This window comes from Corythoichthys intestinalis, chromosome 22 (assembly GCF_030265065.1).
Source record: "Corythoichthys intestinalis isolate RoL2023-P3 chromosome 22, ASM3026506v1, whole genome shotgun sequence".
Classification (NCBI taxonomy): Eukaryota; Metazoa; Chordata; class Actinopteri; order Syngnathiformes; family Syngnathidae; genus Corythoichthys; species Corythoichthys intestinalis.
In genome coordinates, this window is record NC_080416.1 from 35,347,034 (window position 1) to 35,367,723 (window position 20,690).

At 40.5% G+C, this 20,690-nt stretch overlaps 1 protein-coding gene across 6 annotated transcripts in view; it reads left to right on the forward strand.

Annotated features, from left to right (window-relative positions):
• The window catches only part of depdc5 (DEP domain containing 5, GATOR1 subcomplex subunit), a 272,311-nt gene that overhangs the window by 215,241 nt on the left and 36,380 nt on the right, over positions 1 to 20,690 (forward strand). For 5 of the 6 annotated variants that reach the window (XM_057828504.1, XM_057828503.1, XM_057828505.1 and 2 more), the window contains 7 exons: positions 3,136 to 3,214; positions 3,678 to 3,781; positions 8,274 to 8,369; positions 12,493 to 12,625; positions 18,025 to 18,124; positions 18,203 to 18,439; positions 19,418 to 19,587. In XM_057828504.1, coding sequence (XP_057684487.1) covers positions 3,136 to 3,214; positions 3,678 to 3,781; positions 8,274 to 8,369; positions 12,493 to 12,625; positions 18,025 to 18,124; positions 18,203 to 18,439; positions 19,418 to 19,587 — 919 coding nt within the window. Of the gene's footprint in view, positions 1 to 3,135; positions 3,215 to 3,677; positions 3,782 to 8,273; positions 8,370 to 12,492; positions 12,626 to 18,024; positions 18,125 to 18,202; positions 18,637 to 19,417; positions 19,588 to 20,690 lie in introns of those variants that run through there. The other variant, XR_009061928.1, reaches the window with a different exon arrangement.

The following is a 20,690-nucleotide window of genomic DNA, read 5'->3' on the forward strand; positions in this document are numbered from 1 at the left end:
TGTCATCTTGATGTAGATTTTTGAAATATGCCTGAAAACCCTCATAATATAAATGTACACTTTTGCTGTAGCCTTTGTACTTTTCCGCTTTAATGGGGAACAATAACAACAATACATGTTTTCGGAGATATGTGAGCCACCCCCGCCTTGGGGGATGGGGGTGTGGGTTTTGTCATGTTTTTTTTTTTTTTTTGTTATTTTCTTTTCGGGTTGGTTGTTCTGTTTTGTTTGTTATATAAAAATAAAAGTTACGGGGGATTTGATGAACTGATCATGGGCACATCCACTGCTGATTGCCTCCTTAATGTGGATTGCCCCACTTGCTTCTGAGCCCCCCTAGGAAAAAAAACCTAAATAAATAAATCACTGCTCTGATGACACGCGGTAGAATAGTCCAGTGGTCGTCTGTGGCTCGGACAGTGCAGGTTCGAATCCCGCTGGACAGAGACATTTACTAATATTTTTCTCAAGAAAAAATTAATGATGGCTGCCTGACTAATTGAGACAATATTGTAAAATCAAGCATACACGTTCTATAATTGTGTCAAGTATTTGGGCAGATCATATTCCATTTGTGCTATGATTTACAACAACAAATAGAAAATGTGTAGCTGTCTTAATGATAAAAATATGTTCCACAAACAGCAAGGAGAGTTATACGAATGTGCATTGATGAAAAAAGGTCACTAGACCAATTTGCTATTCAAGTGAAAATGTAGTCAAAAAATAAATGAATGAATAGAGCTAAATTGGAAAACTAAGAGGTGTGCTCCAGCCTAAAAGAAGAGTACTTCTACCCTGCACTGGTTTTGGGTCAAAAGGTCAAATGGTATAGGAGCTATTGAAGTTTGAAGTTACTAAATACAGGTACATTTTTAAAATCATTAACAAAAAATTATGAATACCGTATTTTTCGGACTCTAAGTCTTGTTTTGTATGGCCCCTCATAGCGTGGTGCGTTCAGGTACAGCAAAAAACGTCCGCCACATTAGAACCCGATGGTTACACTATTACAGGAATTATTATTATTATATTATTATTCCGATTTTTATTTATGATTTATTTGTTTTGCTATGTGTAACTGCGATTTGTAAGAGTACCAGAAGTATTTATTAAGGATTTAGTGGAGGTTTTTGGGCAGTGGAACAAATTAATGGAATTATAATGTATTCTCATGGGAAAATCCTGCTCGACATACGACCATTTCGACTTACAAACAAGGTCCTGGAACGAATTAACTTTGTATGTAGAGGTACCACTGTACTGATGTCCAATTACCAACCAGACTCTCTTCCACTCTGGAGTTGCCCACAGTGAGAGGCGCAGAGCAGGTGTGAGCATACTTATTGCCCCCGGGCTTGGCGCTTTTACTTTGGGGTTTACCCCGGTAGACGAGAGGGTAGCCCCCCTCCGCCCTTGGGTGGGGGGACAGGTCCTGACTGTTGTTGGTGCTTATGCTCCAAACAGCAGCTCAGAGTACCCACCCTTTTTGAGGTGCTTGGAAGGTATGATGGAGAACGCTCTCTCTGGGAGCTCGCGTTTGTCTTTGATACTAAATGCATGGAAATAGTGTAATAGTGCTAGTTCTGCTGGGGGGGGGACTTCAAAGCTCACATGGGCAATGACACTGAGACCTGGAGGGGCGTGATTTGGAGAAACTGCCCCCACGATCAGAACCCGAGTGGTGGTCTACTATTGGACTTCTGTGCTAGTCACGAATTGTCCATAACGAACACCATGTTCAAACATATGCGCACTTGGCACCATGCCACAGTTCCATGATCGACTTTGTAGTCATGTCATCGAATTTGTGGCCGGATGTTTTGACAGTCGGGTGAAGAGAGGGGCGGAGCTCTCAACTGATCACCACCTGCTGGTGTGTTGGCTCCAATGGTGGGGAAGATGCTTGCCAGACCTGGCAGACCCGAATGTATTGCGATGGTCTGCTGGGAACGTCCTGCAGAACCCCCTGTCAACAAATTGTTTTAAAGCTTAATAATATTTACTCAACTTGTTAGTATAAACATTCAACAGAAAAAAATAAGACTGAATAGTTTTATATTTGAAAATTAAACAGGAACAACAGGTATGGTCATAGGTGTTTTTGGCCTTTATACATACATAATATTTTCAAAACGGGTTATATATAGTTGATCAACAGTGCAAAATAGTGTGTAAAAAAAATGAACACCTTATCAAAACTATATACATACAATCAAGTTCCTCGAACACATTAATCTATTTTCAAATTGAAAAGACTGATAGTGGAAAAAAATATAACATTGGAAAAAAACATTTTAAAAATATTTACAGTAGACCAGTTCAGTTAAATTTCTTCAGGCATGCCACTCAATTTTAACACAGGGCTACGTCACACAGCCCACACTTCCAGGGGGTGTCGGTCCTCCTTCCGCCCTTTGCTCAAACCCTGTCACTCTTCTCGGTTGCCAACTCATCGGAAGAAAATGACGATAAATCTGGCACTTCTTTTCCGCGCGTTGATCAAAATAAGCAAATTAGTGCGTAGTAGTTTTTGATTCATTCCTTACATTTCATAAAGTCGACGCTCGCTACCTTGCCCCCCTCTTGTTAGGTGGCACCCCATTGGCAAGATATTAAAAATTTTTGTATGACATCCTTCCTTTGTCACCTCATATCTACATATCCCGCTCCTGGGATATGTTGTTTTTCATTGGCTTTCTGTTTTGAGAAAGGAAAAGAAATGATGGAAATATGAACGTAAACACATGGTCCATGCAGTGTTTTAATATTTACTTATGAGGGCAATAAAACTATAAAACTCAAATGACATTATCTCCCGTTTTACTTGGTCGACTGACTTCAAGTAAATACGAGCGTAGACCTCAACTTTTGCATGCGCGCAGGACGCATCCCGCGACGTTTAAAAGTTAAAAATGACATTCTGGACACTTTTAATGTAAATTGTCGTGCAAACATCATTAAATGGCATCCAGTTTAAAACATGATGTCAAAAACTTAAGTTTGAAGACACTTTTAAAACTACTATTTATTTACTTTGTAAATGTCACTCCTTCATCTTTCGTGAAAATGTGAATAAACATGACGTTGAAGAGTTCTCACTTTTGATTTTGTTTTTCCATTGACGGATGCTAGGTCATTGGAGGAGCAACAGCAGAAGCCCAAGCCCGTCACATCTGTTTCTGAACTCTACAATGGAGAAAGTCAATGCAAGGTAAGCGTTTCTCAATTGAGTCTGTGTTTCTAAAAACTAGGTTTTGTGAAATGGAAATGGCAAATTTAAATATTTTATTCTGCGTTATCATTAGTTATAAAAGTTGTATGCCTATCACCTTAAAGTTCAGCTACTTCGCTCATATCATAGCTGAAATTTTAACATCTCACAGCGTGCGTAGCTCTGAACTGCATTCATTTCTGATTTGGAGGTACAATTCAGCAAAATCATTCTAAAAATGGCATAACTTTAAAATGTTTTAGATGCAAAAATAAATAAATCTAAAAATGACATGACATTAAAAGGCATTAGAAGCAACAACAAAAAAACACCTTTGCCATTAGGAGAGTAAACATATCTCACATATCTCAGAAGTCATTATTGTGTTTTAGCTGTGTGTATAAAACTAAATGATGAAGATGTTTTAGTTAAGCACGGAACACGTTTTTCCCCTTTCATATAGTTTGCTGCGGAATACAGTGAAGCAGTGGACAAAGTAGGACTGACAGCCGGCACATCTGTACAGTCTGGAGCAGAGACCGCATCTGGCAGTAACATTGACCCGAGGTAACACTAAATTTGATGTGCTACTCATGCCAGCTTTGCCTACTTTTGTAACCTGGTCAATAACTGACTATTCTGTTAGGATTTTTGCCCTTTTTTGGGGTTTACTCATTTGAAATCGCAACATTAGTGGATTTGGCATTTTTTAAATAAAGCACTTATATACAGCGCCTTGCAAAAGTATTCGGCCCCCTTGAATCTTGCAACCTTTCGCCACATTTCAGGCTTCAAACATAAAGATATGAAATTTAATTTTTTTGTCAAGAATCAACAACAAGTGGGACACAATCGTGAAGTGGAACAACATTTATTGGATAATTTAAACTTTTTTAACAAATAAAAAACTGAAAAGTGGGGCGTGCAATATTATTCGGCCCCTTTACTTTCAGTGCAGCAAACTCACTCCAGAAGTTCAGTGAGGATCTCTGAATGATCCAATGTTGTCCTAAATGACCGATGATGATAAATAGAATCCACCTGTGTGTAATCAAGTCTCCGTATAAATGCACCTGCTCTGTGACAGTCTCAGGGTTCTGTTTAAAGTGCAGAGAGCATTATGAAAACCAAGCAACACACCAGGCAGGTCCGAGATACTGTTGTGGAGAAGTTTAAAGCCGGATTTGGATACAAAAAGATTTCCCAAGCTTTAAAGATCTCAAGGAGCACTGTGCAAGCCATCATATTGAAATGGAAGGAGCATCAGACCACTGCAAATCTACCGAGACCCGGCCGTCCTTCCAAACTTTCTTCTCAAACAAGGAGAAAACTGATCAGAGATGCAGCCAAGAGGCCCATGATCACTCTGGATGAACTGCAGAGATCTACAGCTGAGGTGGGAGAGTCTGTCCATTGGACAACAATCAGTCATACACTGCACAAATCTGGCCTTTATGGAAGAGTGGCAAGAAGAAAGCCATTTCTCGAAGATATTCATAAAAAGTCTCGTTTAAAGTTTGCCACAAGCCACCTGGGAGACACACCAAACATGTGGAAGAAGGTGCTCTGGTCAGATGAAACCAAAATTGAACTTTTTGGCCACAATGCACAACGATATGTTTGGCGTAAATGCAACACAGCTCATCACCCTGAATACACCATCCCCACTGTCAAACATGGTGGTGGCAGCATCATGGTTTGGGCCTGCTTTTCTTCAGCAGGGACAGGGAAGATGGTTAAAATTGACGGGAAGATGGATGCAGCCAAATACAGGAACATTCTGGAAGAAAACCTGTTGGTATCTGCACAAGACCTGAGACTGGGACGGAGATTTATCTTCCAACAGGACAATGATCCAAAACATAAAGCCAAATCTACAATGGAATGGTTCAAAAATAAACGTATCCAGGTGTTAGAATGGCCAAGTCAAAGTCCAGACCTGAATCCAATCGAGAATCTGTGGAAAGGGCTGAAGACTGCTGTTCACAAACACTCTCCATCCAACCTCACTGAGCTCGAGCTGTTTTGCAAGGAAGAATGGGCAAGAATGTCAGTCTCTCGATGGGCAAAACTGATAGAAACATACCCCAAGCGACTTGCAGCTGTAATTGGAGCAAAAGGTGGCGCTACAAAGTATTAACGCAAGGGGGCCGAATAATATTGCATGCCCCACTTTTCAGTTTTTTATTTGTTAAAAAAGTTTAAATTATCCAATAAATTTTGTTTCACTTCACCATTGTGTCCCACTTGTTGTTGATTCTTGACAAAAAAATTAAAAATTTATATCTTTATGTTTGAAGCCTGAAATGTGGCGAAAGGTTGCAAGGTTCAAGGGGGCCGAATACTTTTGCAAGACACTGTATCTTCAAGTTAGGGTTAGGGTTCCTCACACATCTAGATACTCACGAATTGGCTTGAATAGTCCATGAGTGAAATCACAGTAAAAACAAAGTTATATTAAACCCCCCACCCCCAAAAAGGTGAATTACTTATAAGGAAGAAGTTAAATCTTGAACAAGAACCATGAAGTAAGGATTGAACAGTGTATTCCATTTTTGTGGGATTTTTAAAAACTGAAATCCTGTGGGGTTTTTTTGTTTGGTTTTTTTTTTGTTTGGTTTTTTAAAAAATTTTCTTCCCTCATTTTGCAGTGGCTCGGAGGGAAGTACTATAAATTTTGATGCATTCCTACTGTGGTTGGTTGGTTGCCGGCCAATGCGACAGCTCAATTGACATGTAATTCAGCAACTGTGTCAGTCACGTCTTATTCTTAAGCACCAGTATAAGCACCGAGACGAGGCTTCGCCCAATGAGCTCAACACATACACTGATGCGTGGGATTATTGAGAGCTTGCTCCTAAACAGGTTGAATGATAATTCCCCTTTTTACGAGTAAAAAAAAAAAATTTAATTTTCTTGCCTCATTTTGCAGTGGCACGGAGGGAAGTACTTTGAGTTTTGATACATTCCTACTGTGGTTGTTTGGTTGCCGGCCAATGCGACAGCTCAATTGACATGTAATTCAGTGACTGTGTCGGTCACGTCTTATTCTTAAACACCAGTATGAGCACCGAGACGAGGCTTTGCCCAATGAGCTCGACACATACACTGATGCGTGGGATTATTGAGAGCTTGCTCCAAAACAGATTGAATGATGATTCCCATTTTTACGAGAAAAAAAAAACACCTAAATTTGATCTCATTAGTCAAAAAGGGCTGTCTTTTACATTCTAGGCCAGGGGTCCTCAAATACAAATCTTGAAGGTCCACAATTATTTTTTTCATAAAAGCATGGGTCCATTTATTAACGTCGGTCAAGTACAAGCCAGCTCGAAGGTGGCAAAGGTGGTTTTCTTTTGACCAAACAAAAATACAATGCACATTCTGATTAAATGAAAAAAATTAACAAAACATTTTCTTGACTTAAAATAAAAACACACACAAAAAAACATGCAGGTACAATGTTTACACATGTACAATAAATAATTGAAGATTTGTCATTTAGGTGCAAACAATAGCTATTGACAGTACATTTTGTAACTGTAAAACACTGCTGGAAAAAAAAAAAAAAAAGATAACGTGCAAATAGCAGTACAGTACATGTTCAAATGTACAGAACATAAATGATGACAATGCTCGGTCATTAAAGTGAACCTCCTCTTGTTTCTTCATTCCATTGCATCTCTACAAACTGGACCTCCTGCTGCTAATACCCACCATCAGTCCTGGTGCATCTATAGCCTGTCCATCCTGGGAGTGGATCTCTCCTGACTGTGGTTCTCCCCAAGGTTTCTCATTTTTTCCAAAGGGTTTTTGGAGTTTTTCCTTGCCGACATGGAGGGTCTAAGGATGAGAGATGCCCAGGACTTGGACATGAACTTTATTTAATTCATCTACTGTTTTTGACTGTGCATCATATTGCCTCTGCAAAGCCCTTTGAGACAACCTTGTTGTGATATAGGGCTATACAAATAAAATTCAATTAAAATTAATCAAGGTGCAAACATAATAATTATTGACAGTAACTTTACCTTTAAAAAACTGCTCCGTGAGAGAAATGGTATTTGGAGCTCACAAAGCTGTTTACTCACACCATCAGCCTGTACTTCAGTGCGTCTTGTGGTTGATGAATCTGAGAGTGAGATTTGTTTGATTTTTGCTGTCATTTCCTCCTTCTCTTTTCCTTCGGACATTGCTGCCATCACTTCAGTCATTACACTCTTTTATTATTTCTCCGTCAGAGAACGGCTTCTTATGTTTGGCCAACACCCACGACACTAAGTGAGCACTCCGTTGCAATTTGTTGTTGTGTCATAGATTTAACAATATCCTTGCTTGCCTCTTAATAGGACTGATTCAACCTGTTAATCTCTTGTCTTCTCAATTCTGATTCAGGAGGAAACATCTTCAAAAGAGCTGTGCTCTTTCACACAATGCCGTTTCACATTTTCACTTTTTATCAGAGAAACTGTCTTGAAGCATATTAAGCACATAGGTTTGGTACTTGCAGTTTGTAAAATGGACGCTTATTTGTCAGTCCATTCCTCATGGAAACGGCGATTTTCATTGTCCACTTCTCTTGGTCAACATGAGCATGCCAATTTGTAAGATTCAGTCTTCTACTGGGATTGCAAAGTACCGACCGGGTGCGACTCGTCTTTCACACTGCTGCGGTCCGTCCACTCTAGCTAGTAGCATGCAGGCTCTCTCAGCCAATCAGCGCATCCATGCACGCTCACTCTGCCAATCAGCGCATCCATTCACGCTCTCTCAGCCAATCAGCGCATTGTTGTCATAGAGATGAGAACAGAAATGGGAACATTGAAGATATTTGACTAAAAATGAAACAGAATTCAGCGATAGAGTCCCATTTGCTCTCGGTCCGCAGAGAGGTGTGCCGTGGTCCGGTCGTGGACCGCGGTCCGCTAATTTAGGAAGCTGGCTCTTAAGCCCTCCAAGTATAAAATGTGCTTTATAGATATTGTTCAAACTGTTTGACCTCTCAACTCGCCAACTGTATCTCATCATAATGTGTAATGATTTGCGATTATCTTCACAGATTAGCAGCATGCAGTGGGCAGTCTGTAATGGAAGACTTTTTTCTGTCCTCTTCGTCAACACTTTTGGAAATCCTCGAGGCCATCAAAAATCCCACGTAAGTGTGTGTTTGTATAAAACTGCTGGTTCTTACCAGGCTACGGCTGTTGGTTGCCTTTCGTTTTCCATCTAAAATCTAAACTGAAACTAAAGTGCCACAGTAATTACTAGTTATGTCACTTAAAGCCAAAATCGTTTTCAATTTTAATAACCAACCGATCTAGAGATTTACTGACTTCCCTGCATGCGGAAAAAATGTATTTTAGCAACCGTACGGCACACCATATTAACTCATTCACTCCCAGCCATTTTCACCGGAGCAAGGCCCTTTGCCCCCGGCCGTTTTACTTGATTTTGACTGATTTTGCAAGGCCCACAGAAAATTCTGTTCTGTTGCTATATAAACATCAAACCCACCAAAAGAAAGATTAGACTCTCTTCTTTCAGCAGAAAAAAAAGTTAGTTCATATCTTTTTGCATTCTTTAGAAATCAGCATTAGAAAATAGCTTAGTTTGAGCAATTTTCTAATTTCTGATGAAAAAAAATAGAAATTGAGCTTTTTGTGAAAGCATACATTTCAAACATAACTTTGACATTAACAGCTATTTTTTGCTTTAGTTACATCCCAAACATCTGAATAATGTTTTCCTTTTACAAAATAACAAACAACAACACAAATAGAGCTTTTGATCGCAAAGTAACAATTTATTTAGACATAACTATTGAACTGTTGAACTATTTGCACACATAACAACGGGGAAGGCTCTCGGCTGCTCCCGGTTGAATGAGGTGGCTCCCAGTAATCTGATAACTCAAAATCGGTCTCACTTTTTTCATCGTCTTCATCGTTGGTTTCAACCTCAGGAGTAACACAACGTGAGCTCCGCAGAACGCGTGTGGCGTCACCATCCGTCTCATCAAGATATTTTTTTTTAATCCTTCTTTGATGATGGTTTCGTTTTCTTTTCAAAATACTCCTCCAGTGTCGTTTGCCTTTTTTTCCCCGATCGTTCTCCACATTTTTCTCAAATTCTCAGGCGTCTTTACAAGATCCTTCCAACTTCCGTTTCCTGACTATTTTCTTCACTTCCTTTATTGGTCCGAGATGAGTTCTTACAAAATGCGCTACTACCCTCCAGTGGCTAGTTTTATTGCTTTAAAGCAGTAATTTGAAGTAATTTCATAACATGCCAAATAGGGTCACAATTAAAGTAATTAAACATTGTCCAACAAATAAAGCATGAAAAAATAATTTATATGTTGTATATTTGGCAAAATAATCGTGTTTCCGAAGTTTGAGCCTGAAAGGACACGAACTCGGAAGTGATACGTCACACCGGGTACAGCGATGGCAGCTCCATACAAAGCAAACGTCAAACAATGATTCAAACAGCGATATAAGGATAGATCGAGCGCAAGGGAGGAGATCCAAGTTTTTGAAGAGTTGGAGGAAGAAGAGGAGCTTGGAATTTTATGTTGGACCTAACATGTATTAGCCAGAAGCTAATCAGGATGCAACGTTTACATATGCTTTATTGAAGTTACGTACAATAGCAGTGTACTCACATTTCTTTTTGACCCCTCCACAAAAATAAAGTCCTCATCTTCTGTAACTGACATGAAGAGTTTGGCCAAGTAGACAGGTCGCCATACAACGTGTCAGGTTCCCCCTGACTGTCAGAGTGAGACTCATCGCCATGAGGCTCCGTATTCGTGATGCCGGCTTTTTCGAAAGCTCGAAAGACAGTGCTAGTGGACACGGTAGCTCAAGCATCCACAAGTTGTGACGTAACTTACCCGACGCTGATGCTTGATGCCTATAGACCCTACCCACCGACGTCACAAAATCACGTGATCGCTGTATTGTTCCGCCCCCTTGTCCGTCATTTTGTGTCTGTATTATCAATGGTCTCAATTGATCGAGCAATTTATAATGCATTTCATGGAAGACCCGGTGCTTTCGGATGCCGTAAACTCACTTGATGCGTTGCATAAAAGGCGTTATGTGGAAAAGCTTCAGTTTATCCATTCGCCAGATCCATATTTGATGCCTAAATCGATGTTTTTCGACCCGCTGTCTCTGCTAGCTACCCTGATATTTACAACTATCTTGTCCACACAAAATCAGCCTATTCTCAGGAAAGTTTGAAAAACTTTAAGAGCTTGGAGGCTTATAAATACTTCGTTGCTGGTTGGGTGAAACAGGTCCTCGTCCACGAAAATTCGGCAGGAATCTATCTTGTGCTTGGAAAGGTGAGTTACGAAATTTTCACTTAAAAATCTTTTGTTCTTGCTAACATCCACTGTCAAGTCTAATGTATTTCATGTCATTTGTCAATGAAGCTAGGGCTTTTAATGTTTATATGGTTTAGCGATAGCACTCTCTCTACATACATACGTGTATGTTGTCGGCGATTAGCCTAGCAATGATCTTAATTGTGGTTGTCAGCCCAAAACCCTCTAAATATATATTAAATGCATCTTACCAGATATAAAATGACTACTACATAATCTGTGGTAATCGTTTGGAGCCCAGTTTTCTCGTCGAATTGCAGCAGCCCATCTCGCTCTCTCCTCTCCGGGTCTCTCGGAATCCGGTAGAACTTCAAGTCTTTCCGTCTATCTTCTCTGTTATTGCAACCGACCGCCACACACGCCTTCACCATTTTGATTATTAATGTTAACGAGCAGAAAAACACGCCGTAAATAGGAGGAATGTACGTAGCCGTAACAGGTAAACACGATGTGTTGACGGACAATTGAGCGGCACCAGTCAGGAGGGCGGAGTTGTGACGTCACGTGGGTAGGGTCTATTGTACAAAATTAGGCACATGCCTGATCAAATTAGCCTAGATGATTTTTCAAATAATTGTTCTACCATAGATGTCTGTTGTCAGTTATTGACATCATACATAGAATCATGAATTTTATGATCTTTTTATTTTTATGAGGGTTTTTTTATTTTGATATCTTATTATGTACTTGAATGATGTTTTTCAACTTGATTTAGCATCTACTACATGAAAGGAAAAAAAGAAAAGAGTAATGTGAGGGAAAAAAAGAAACAAAAAATCATTTTCAAAATGTTTAACATTTGTTTATCCAAAATTTTATTCTGTATTTTGTGTGTTTGGACAGAAAAAAAAAACTGTATGGGAGGTTTTTTTTTTTTTTTTTTTTTCTGCTCTAAAGAAAAGTTAGGCAAAGCAACAGACAAACGCATCACGCCTCGCCTCATTTTTAGTCTGATAAATAGAGCAAAATTAAGAAATCTGATAATGGCACACACATGCTAAATGTAAACGCAAATTGCCAGCTCAGTTGACACGGAACATGTCTGGAACATTACCGGCTCGCGACCTAGTCACAAGTACGAAACATTACCAACTCCTGCTATGTCTGAAAGCAGAGAGGGTATTGTTTTGCTAGGTTGGTGACACAGCTATCATGTGATCACAGCACGCTGCACGACAAACCTCACTTTTCTTTCCCCGCGAGATGAAATAGCATTTGACAAGGAGAAATGAATGGTACTGATTGGTACTAAAAATGAACGGAATCTAAAGACTTAATAGGCGGTGTCGACACGCGCAAGTTACAGTACATGCAATGTGAAAATTGCAGTGTACCGCTACATTTCCATCTAGTTTGAACACTACATTTCCCTATGTCTGAAAGCACCGAACTATTATCCGTTATTATCGGGCTGATAAAAAGCATTTTGAAATGATAATATCGACATCAGTTTTTCATTATCGGTTTTGGGCCAATGTGCATGTTGTCGTCAAAGTGAATGGAGAAGCCTAACCCTAACTATGTTGATTTCAACAATAAATATAGTGGTGCAATTTAGGCACTTTTTCCATCACTACAGTTGAAGTTGTTCTCTCATTTTTCACAGAATATTTATTTGGCAAAACCTTGCAGTTGTTACATTTATCAATATTAAATCATACAGTAGGGTTTCACAATACAATTAGCCATAATATGTTAAGTTCACAACTGCATATATCGGCATTGGTTTGAGATCTGTATCTGATTTTTGGAATTGGACAATGTCGGGATATTTGTTGAAAAGTCATCATCGGACAACACAACTAGTGATGTTTTACTACTGTAAAGCAGCTGTCGTGTGTCGTTGTGTTCTTAGTTGGAAAAAAGGGTTTTTCTCTAATAACAGGACCGGTGTACTACTACTCCCAGAGCAGAGGGGCCTGCCAGTCAACTGTTTCATAAGCGCTGAGGTCATCCACTGGCTAGTCAACAATGTTGAGGGCATAGCCACACAGAGCATGGCTGTTGAACTTATGCAGGTAAAATGTCCTTTTCTGTGCTCCAAATATTTTATTGTTGCAGTATGTCTTAACTAACTAGCCGACTGGATATACTCTCTAAATATACTCAATGACTCAAAAGAAATGGCCTATACCTATACACCTACCGTATATGTATATACCCTGTCATTGTTCTAAGTGTTACGTATACCTACAGGTAATTAAATAGTCTAAAATGTTAGGGGTGTAACGGTACACAAAAATCTCGGTTCGGTATGTACCTCGGTTTTGAGGTCACGGTTCGGTTCATTTTCGGTACAGTAAGAAAACAAAATGCAAAATATAAATGTGCTAATTGTTTATTACACACCTTTGTGCTTTCAACAATAAGACCATTAGCGTATACAAAGCTAGAATCCTGCTCAAAAAGTAGCGGGTATTTAAAGATAATCCAACAACAATTTGCCTTTCAGAACCCGCGTATTGGTCAGCTTTCTTTCTGAAAGAGAGGAAAAAAGAAATCCTGTGCTAAAGAGAAAAGCAATCCCAATGACAAAGATTTTGACATGTATTTTACGAATGAAATGCCTCAATGAATTATTTTTTTTCTTTATGAACCGTTTTCAAAAGCTTTATTGGTGGATTTTCTCAAGTTAAAGCGCCACACAGAAATTAATAAATTTAATTGTGTAAGCAGGTTCTGTGTATTATTCTTATTATTTAATTACAGGTGTTTGAGCTCATTTCAATTTTATTTAAATGGACTATTATTTATTTTATTATGTGTTTATATTTTAAAAATGTGATGTAGTATTCATTTATATTGTATATTTTATGTTGTATAACTTTACTTCCTATGTGATTATTAGTTCCTACTTGTTTTGTTGTGGTAGGAGGGTTTTGTATTGAACACGGGGCCGTGTTGGTTATTATTATAGCAGAGAAGACAGCAGTAAATCAACAAAGACAAGTCAACTGTGCCCCGATCTACCACTCAAGAGATGGACTCAAAAAGTGGGTTATGATTGAGTATTAGTTTAAAAATCGACCGGATCCACCGTATTTTTACACGAGTGACTTCCGGTCTGCCCGATGCTACCGGTAGTAGTATTGACGCAGGAGGGTTGCATCTGGCGTCAAATAATAAACTCTGCCGTTCTTTTCGCGTGCGTCATGTTGAGCCGCTTCTGGGACGCGTCTAACACGCGGCCGCACTGCGACTGGTGAGCATTGGCTGATTGACTTTAACGCCCGCGTTTGACTGCATTCTCGCGGTGACCACGTTGTCGCGCCGTTGACGTTTCTGGGTTATACTGTCCTACCGTGTTGGTCCTCATTATAGTAGAGAAGACGGAGTAAATATAATCTACACAAAGAAACTGTAACCCGACCGACTCACAGCCTCGAAAAGTAAGGGTTACATTACGTCAGAAACTCGTTCGGTACGCCGCCGTTCCGAACCGAGCACCACGTACCGAAACGGTTCAATACAAATACATGTGCTGTTACACCCTTATAAAATGTACTTATTTTTATTTATTTATTTATTTTTACGCATTTACTCTTTAAATTAAGGTCCTAGTATTACGCAGTCATAAGAGTTAATAAGATTTAATAAGTGTTAATAAGTCCTTTGAATGATGCATATTAGCATTAATATATGTTTATAATTCTAATAAGGGTTCATAATGACCTTATTAAGACATTTATAAAAACTGAGTTTATAAGTCATAGGGCCTTTGTAAGGTCCTTCAGTGTTTCCCACAGGATTTTAGGAGACTGTGGTGGGAGGGTCTCTGACCCTCGGGGTAGGGTGTGTGTGTACATTTTTAAGCCCGGTGTATCTCTTTAGGGCATTTTGAGACCACTGAATGTAATATAAATTGCTGTATATGAACATAACAGGTTGGTATCATCCTTAAGAACACACAAAGGCATATCAGGAATATTTCAAATTTAATCTTGAATCAAAAAGCCATGACACAAAGTCGTTAATTCATTCACTCACTCATTCAGTCCATTGTTCATTCACTCACTACTGACACACTCTGCACCCTGCCATTGGACATTTAATTTTTCTTGGCTTTGTGAAGAAAATTTCCATAGCTCTTCCAAAATTGAACGCTTCAGGGCTTGGTCCATTTATGGAGACTCTCAGGCAGGCAGCAAGGTGTTCTCCTTGCAGTCTGTTCCTGAGGTCTGATTTGACCTATAAAATAACTACAATTAGTCAAAAGAAGTTAAAGTGGGAAGTGCCTTTGGAGCACACATTTGTACCCCTTTCCCACTGAAACTAGTGGGTCAACGCGCGTTTTTCCAAGCCGATGCATCCCACTAGCTATTGGCATTTGGCACCTTTCCCATTGATGAAAAAAGCCCTGTCTTTTTTATTTTTTTCACCCGTCTAACCTCCACCCCTCCTCAGCCGTGTGTAAGGTGCGTGACGTCACCACGCTAAGATGCACTTCGACAAGTGCGACCGAATTCATTCAGTTCAAGGAAGTTAACAATGCAAAGCAACACGGAAGCCTCCTTTCCGTTTGTGTTCTCTGTTTTCATGCGTTTTACTGCCCGCAAAATGCAGCAAAGGATCAACACTGTGCTTGTGCTGAGGCAACGTAGGCGACGTAAATTTTGGTTTGAAATTGAAAGGAGTTGTGTACGTCACAGGAGGAGGAGAAGAGCCTTTGTTTCGTCTCTTATGGCTATTGCTAACGCTGCTACACCGACTGTTCGCCGTATGTGGATCCGGGCTGGAGCACATGGCTTTTGTTTTTTGTTAGGACGCATCACGTACTAGCCTACGTCACCATGTAGATTAGGGTGTTTACTGTTGACCCGGGGTTTTGCTTTCACACTGCATGGCAATCAGAGCCGAGGTGATTTTAACGCTTGTCGCTTGGCGGGTTGATTGACACGGGTCGAGGTGGGTCGCTGCACCTTTCCCATTGCCACCAAAAGCTGATTGTTAGCGGGTTGACACGGGTTTTTTGGCCAGTGGGAAAGGGGTATTGTACTCTCCTTTACTTGACAATTATGCACCTTACATTCACACCAAATATTATGCATATTTGGCACACCTGTCAGCACCTCTAGTCATGCCCTTACCCTGTTCATTGTGGAGAAGTCCCTCTCGCAGTTGACGCTGGAGACTGGAATGACCAGAGCAACTCCTGCCAAGTGGCTCAACGGGAGAGCCGTCAATATGTTCCAATCTGCGGTAAATTCGGTTTTACATGACCAAAAACACATCGAGTCGCTAAAACCAACAGTCTGTCTCGCGCTCGCGTTAGCCATGTTGAATTTGTTGAAATGTCTCTCGCTAGTTTCTTGTCGCTTTACCGACGTTGCGTCAGCCCGTCGCAGATTGGTCCGCTCCGCTGTCTATTTGCTGTGGCTGGCTCCGCCCTGGAAATTTTTTTCTGCGAATGGTGGCCAGCACAGCTATGACTCTGGTGTACCAGGCTAGTAGTCCCGTCTATGAGCGCGACCTGTTGGCGCGTGTGTCTGTGCGTGTGCACGCACGCGCGCGCTCTCGCTCGCGCGGGTAGTAGAGTAGAGTGGGCTACAGCTGTGTAATTGGCTGACTGACGCATCTGATTATTATCTTTTTTGTTTTTTGTTTTTTTTTCGGCGGGGGGGCAAACGAGACTGTGCCCGCCACAGTCTTGTTCATTGGTGGGAAACACTGGGTCCTTATAAGATGGACATTATATGTTTGTAACACTATTTCAGCATTGTCATTTTAAAATACAAGACATTAGAGGCGTGCAAAATTTCCGATTCTTACATTATTCACGATTCGGCATTGGAAGATTCGAGAACGATTCACAAACATCCAAATTCTGGTTATTGAATAATACCAGGTAAAGCAGAAATAAAACACAGTCAGCGTGGTCTTCAGGACGCAATGAGGAACGGACCGAGACTAAATATCATGTTCAACTCATGCCGCTAGATTAGAAAAAACAATAACACTTGACCGCGGCCGTCAGCCGCTACAAACAGTGCCCAGTTGCTAGTTGCTACAAACATATATATATCTAGAACCAGATGTGAAATGACAGACGACGGCCGTGTTATATCATATACCAAGAACTAGATGCGAAATGACAGAACAAATGACTAGACTCCCGCGCTAGTAAACAGGCGCCATATTAAAGCAGTAGACTTCTCTAGAAGGCTCCGTTGAAGCGAACCTAATTACTTTTTATCTAAAAAAAAAAAAAAAATCTATCTATCTATCTTTAAATGATTAAACGGTTTTAAAACTTTAACGTTATAAGTAGACAGAAGGGAAATTATGGAATAACGTGAGCAATTTTAACAACTTTAAAGGTTGATTTACAACATTAAATTAATTGAATGTAGTTTAAAGCTGCCGATACAGATGGGGACTTGAGTATTTTATTTACTGTTTTTAATGGTTAACTTGATACTGAAACAGTTGTTTGTTTAGCTTTAGAGGATTTTTGAACAATTTTGGAACTAGTGTACAAAAAATTAAAGGCGGGGGGGGGTTTGTTTGTGGTGCATCAATAATCGATTTCTAATCGAATTGTAGCCTTTGAATCGTAATCGAATCGTTGCGCGATTCCCATCAAACGTGATAGCCACGCAGATGATCGGAGGCGCCACCCCAGGGACATGCCCCCCCCCCCCCCCCCCCTCAACCCAGGGGGCGAGGGGTGAGCCAACACAGCCCAACCCTCCTCCCACAGCCCAGCAAAGGGGGGACGAGAATTTGGCACCGCGACCTCCCCCCACTCCCGCGGCTGGCAGCCCAGCCAGAGAGGAGGCCACGCCCAGGGAAAGACGCCATAGAGAAAAAGTGTGCGACCCACCTACCACCCTATTACTGTGGCTGCCAGGTCCCCGACTGCCCCGAAAAAGCTGAACACACCGCGTGGCTGACGACAGAGCGAGAGGGAGTGAATTTGAGTTTTTACTTTTGCTTTTCGTCTTCTGTTGTTGGGCGTCAGCAGCGGGGGAGAGTAGGCATGTTGTGTTGCACAAGTACTGAAATAAATGATTAAAAACCTGACGAAGCTGGCAATTTCTTTGGCGATGCCACAGTCATAATAATCGTCACCTTAACTTATAAAGACTGGCGAACAGAGGAGGACCCCCGAGATCGTAGACATTCTACGGCCGTATTGTCGAGCCAGTTCAGGAACACAGACACCACACTCATATTTTTTAATCATTTCCATCTTCATTTCAATGGTAAGCCTCACCTTTTTCCACCACTAACATTGTTAGAATGACAGATTCCCCACATTGAACAACAGACAAACGACTCAAAAAAGGAATGTTTTAAAAGTGGATTAGTGTCAACTGTTTTTCGGTCTCAGTTCAGAGTCCTTTCAATTGGAGTGGTGCTTGCCTCCGATGCAGGCAATAACTTATCCCACACCTGTTTGTTTTTGTGTGTTTAGAAAATGCTTGAGGAAGGTTTGGTGGCCCATGCATCTGGAGATGCAATGCGGACCTTTGTTTATGGCTTCTACATTTATAAGATTGTGGAGGAGAAGGAAGGTGAAAGCATGTTTATTTTTATAGTGTGCACAAAGAATAAGCTTGATTATTGAATCGGATCTTGCCTTTCTCTTTCAGCAAGCTCACAGCTACCCCAGTCGGCGGCTTGTGGCTGGTCCCCTGCAGCCCTGGAAGACTTGTCCCTCTTTCAGAAAAAATGGTTTGAGGTGGCCTTCGCGTTAGAGGAGCAACAACCCTGTGACCTACCGGCATTCCTCTTACCCTGGTTGCCTAGTCGACCAGCCTCTTATGCAAGCAGGCATAGCTCTTTCAGTCGCAGTTTTGGCGGACGCAGTCAGTCAGTTGCACTGCTAGGTACATAGAGCTTGATGTTGCACTCGGAAGAGTTTTGCAGATAACATCACACCAATGCATACAACTGAACCATCCACCTTCGCAATGAATTGGTTGTTACAGTCAGGCATGAATAACAGAGGAGCTGGACAAAACGTTTCTTTAGATTACCAGAAGCTGCAGGATTCCAGAGGAAGAGTTACTTGGTGTAGATTTAGGTTAGTTCATGCAGAGGAAAGACCGTTTGAAAGTTTTTTCCAAACATTTGCAAAGCTGAAAAACCTATGCAGGGAAGTTGGTGTAGGACAATTCTTCACTGAATTGATTTTCTCAGAGTCCATTTGTGTGACGATTTATTCGCGGATGGAGAACAGAGGATCATCCATGCCAATAAAGTGTAACTTAAGCATTTTTCCAACCAGTAATTAGATTTGTTGCATGTTCACCAATTACTTTCTCATTCAATACAAGTAGCACTCAAATGTAATACGTACAAACCATTGACTGTTAAAACACACACACTCAAAGTAGCCCTGAGAAAAACATACAGTATACGTAGATGTAGAACATACACTGGCTTGAAAAATGTTTAGGCACCTGTGTCAATTTCCAATATTTTTTATTTATAAATCACTGAGTATTTGGATCAGCATCTTACTTGATACTGTATGCAGTATATAAAAGTGACAGACAGAGCAACATTTCAGAATTGAAATAAGGTTCATATCCTTTAAAACAAAATTACTTGGGTGCGAAAATTTTGGCACCCTTGTCATCTTGTTGATTTGAATACCTGTAACTTATTAGTACTGGTTAATTGGAAACCAAAATTGACTTTGGCGTTCGCCCATTTTCGCCTTGGCTTAAACGATACTACGCCGCACCGACCCTGGTTAGAGTAAGTAGGAGAAATACATTTCACTTTTTACTTATGTAATGACGTTTAAATGTCATGCTCCTTTGTCAGTGATGCCTGGTGTCTATTACCCTATCCCCTAGCTGCCACAGTTCCAGAGCAAAAGACAGTTACTTTGGATGTGGATGTGAATAATCGCCGTGGAAGAACTGAGTGGTGCACCTGTTATTATCATGGCAACTTCTCCCTCAATACTGCCTTTGAGATCAAACTTCATTGGATGGCTGTCACTGCAGGAGTCCTCTTTGAGATGGTAAGCATGAATTTTTCTGTGCATGTACTATGATTTCACAGAGGTATTCATTTAATTTGACAATAAGAATGCTTTTAGTTTGCGGCTTTTCTGCAGCAGCATCAAAGCTATCTATCATTCTAGTTTTCTCAATCAGTTATACAAAATTTAATTTAAAAGGCCAGTATTATTAGACAAATATTAATTAGATATAATTAATATAATTATAAAGACGCAATAATTTTAACTAGGTATTATCGCGTACTTACCTCTTTTCGATCCTAAAACTCCATGTAGCACATATCACCGAGTGACAAGACACAGCTGTGAATGGCCACAGCTGGATTTTGGGGGGATTTTACGGGTGAAACATGGTAATATAACAAGGGTCGCGATGCAGAAATCGCAGACATCGAGGAGTGGTCGATTTTCTTTTTCATACATTTATCCTTTTAAACGTTTTTTTTTCTTCAAATTTTGTTTGTTTGGATCGATTATTTATCATCTAACATATTGGAGAAAATGCTACAGTAACAAAAAAAATACAATTAAGCGAAAGTTATGAGGTAGATATCCGTGACTTTTTTTCAGAGACCATTTTTTCTTTGTGACGTCGTTTGTTTAAAAGTTTTAAAATCATTCATTCATTTTCCATGCCGCTTTTTCCTCACGAGGGTCGCGGAGGTGCTGGAGCCTATCCCAGCTAACTACAGGCAGAAAGCAGGGGACACCCTGAACTGGTTGCCAGCCAATTGCAGGGCACAACCATTCACGCACACACTCATACCTACGGACAATTTAGAGTGTTCAATCAGCCTACCATGCATGTTTTTAGGATGTGGGAGGAAACCGGAGTTCCCAGAGGAAACCCACGCAGGCACGGGGAGAACATGCAAACTCCACACAGGAAGGCCGAAGCCCGGGATTGAACCCTTGATCGCAGAATTGTGAGGCGGACGTGCTAACCACTCAGCCACCGTGCCGCACACGTTTTAAAATATGCGAGTAAATAATTTCTTAAAGTAGTTTTTTTTTTTTTTTTTAAACGAAATATTAGACATCAATTAATGATTCTAAGCTAAAAATGACAAACATTTCGAATAATAAATACGATTACTTACCAT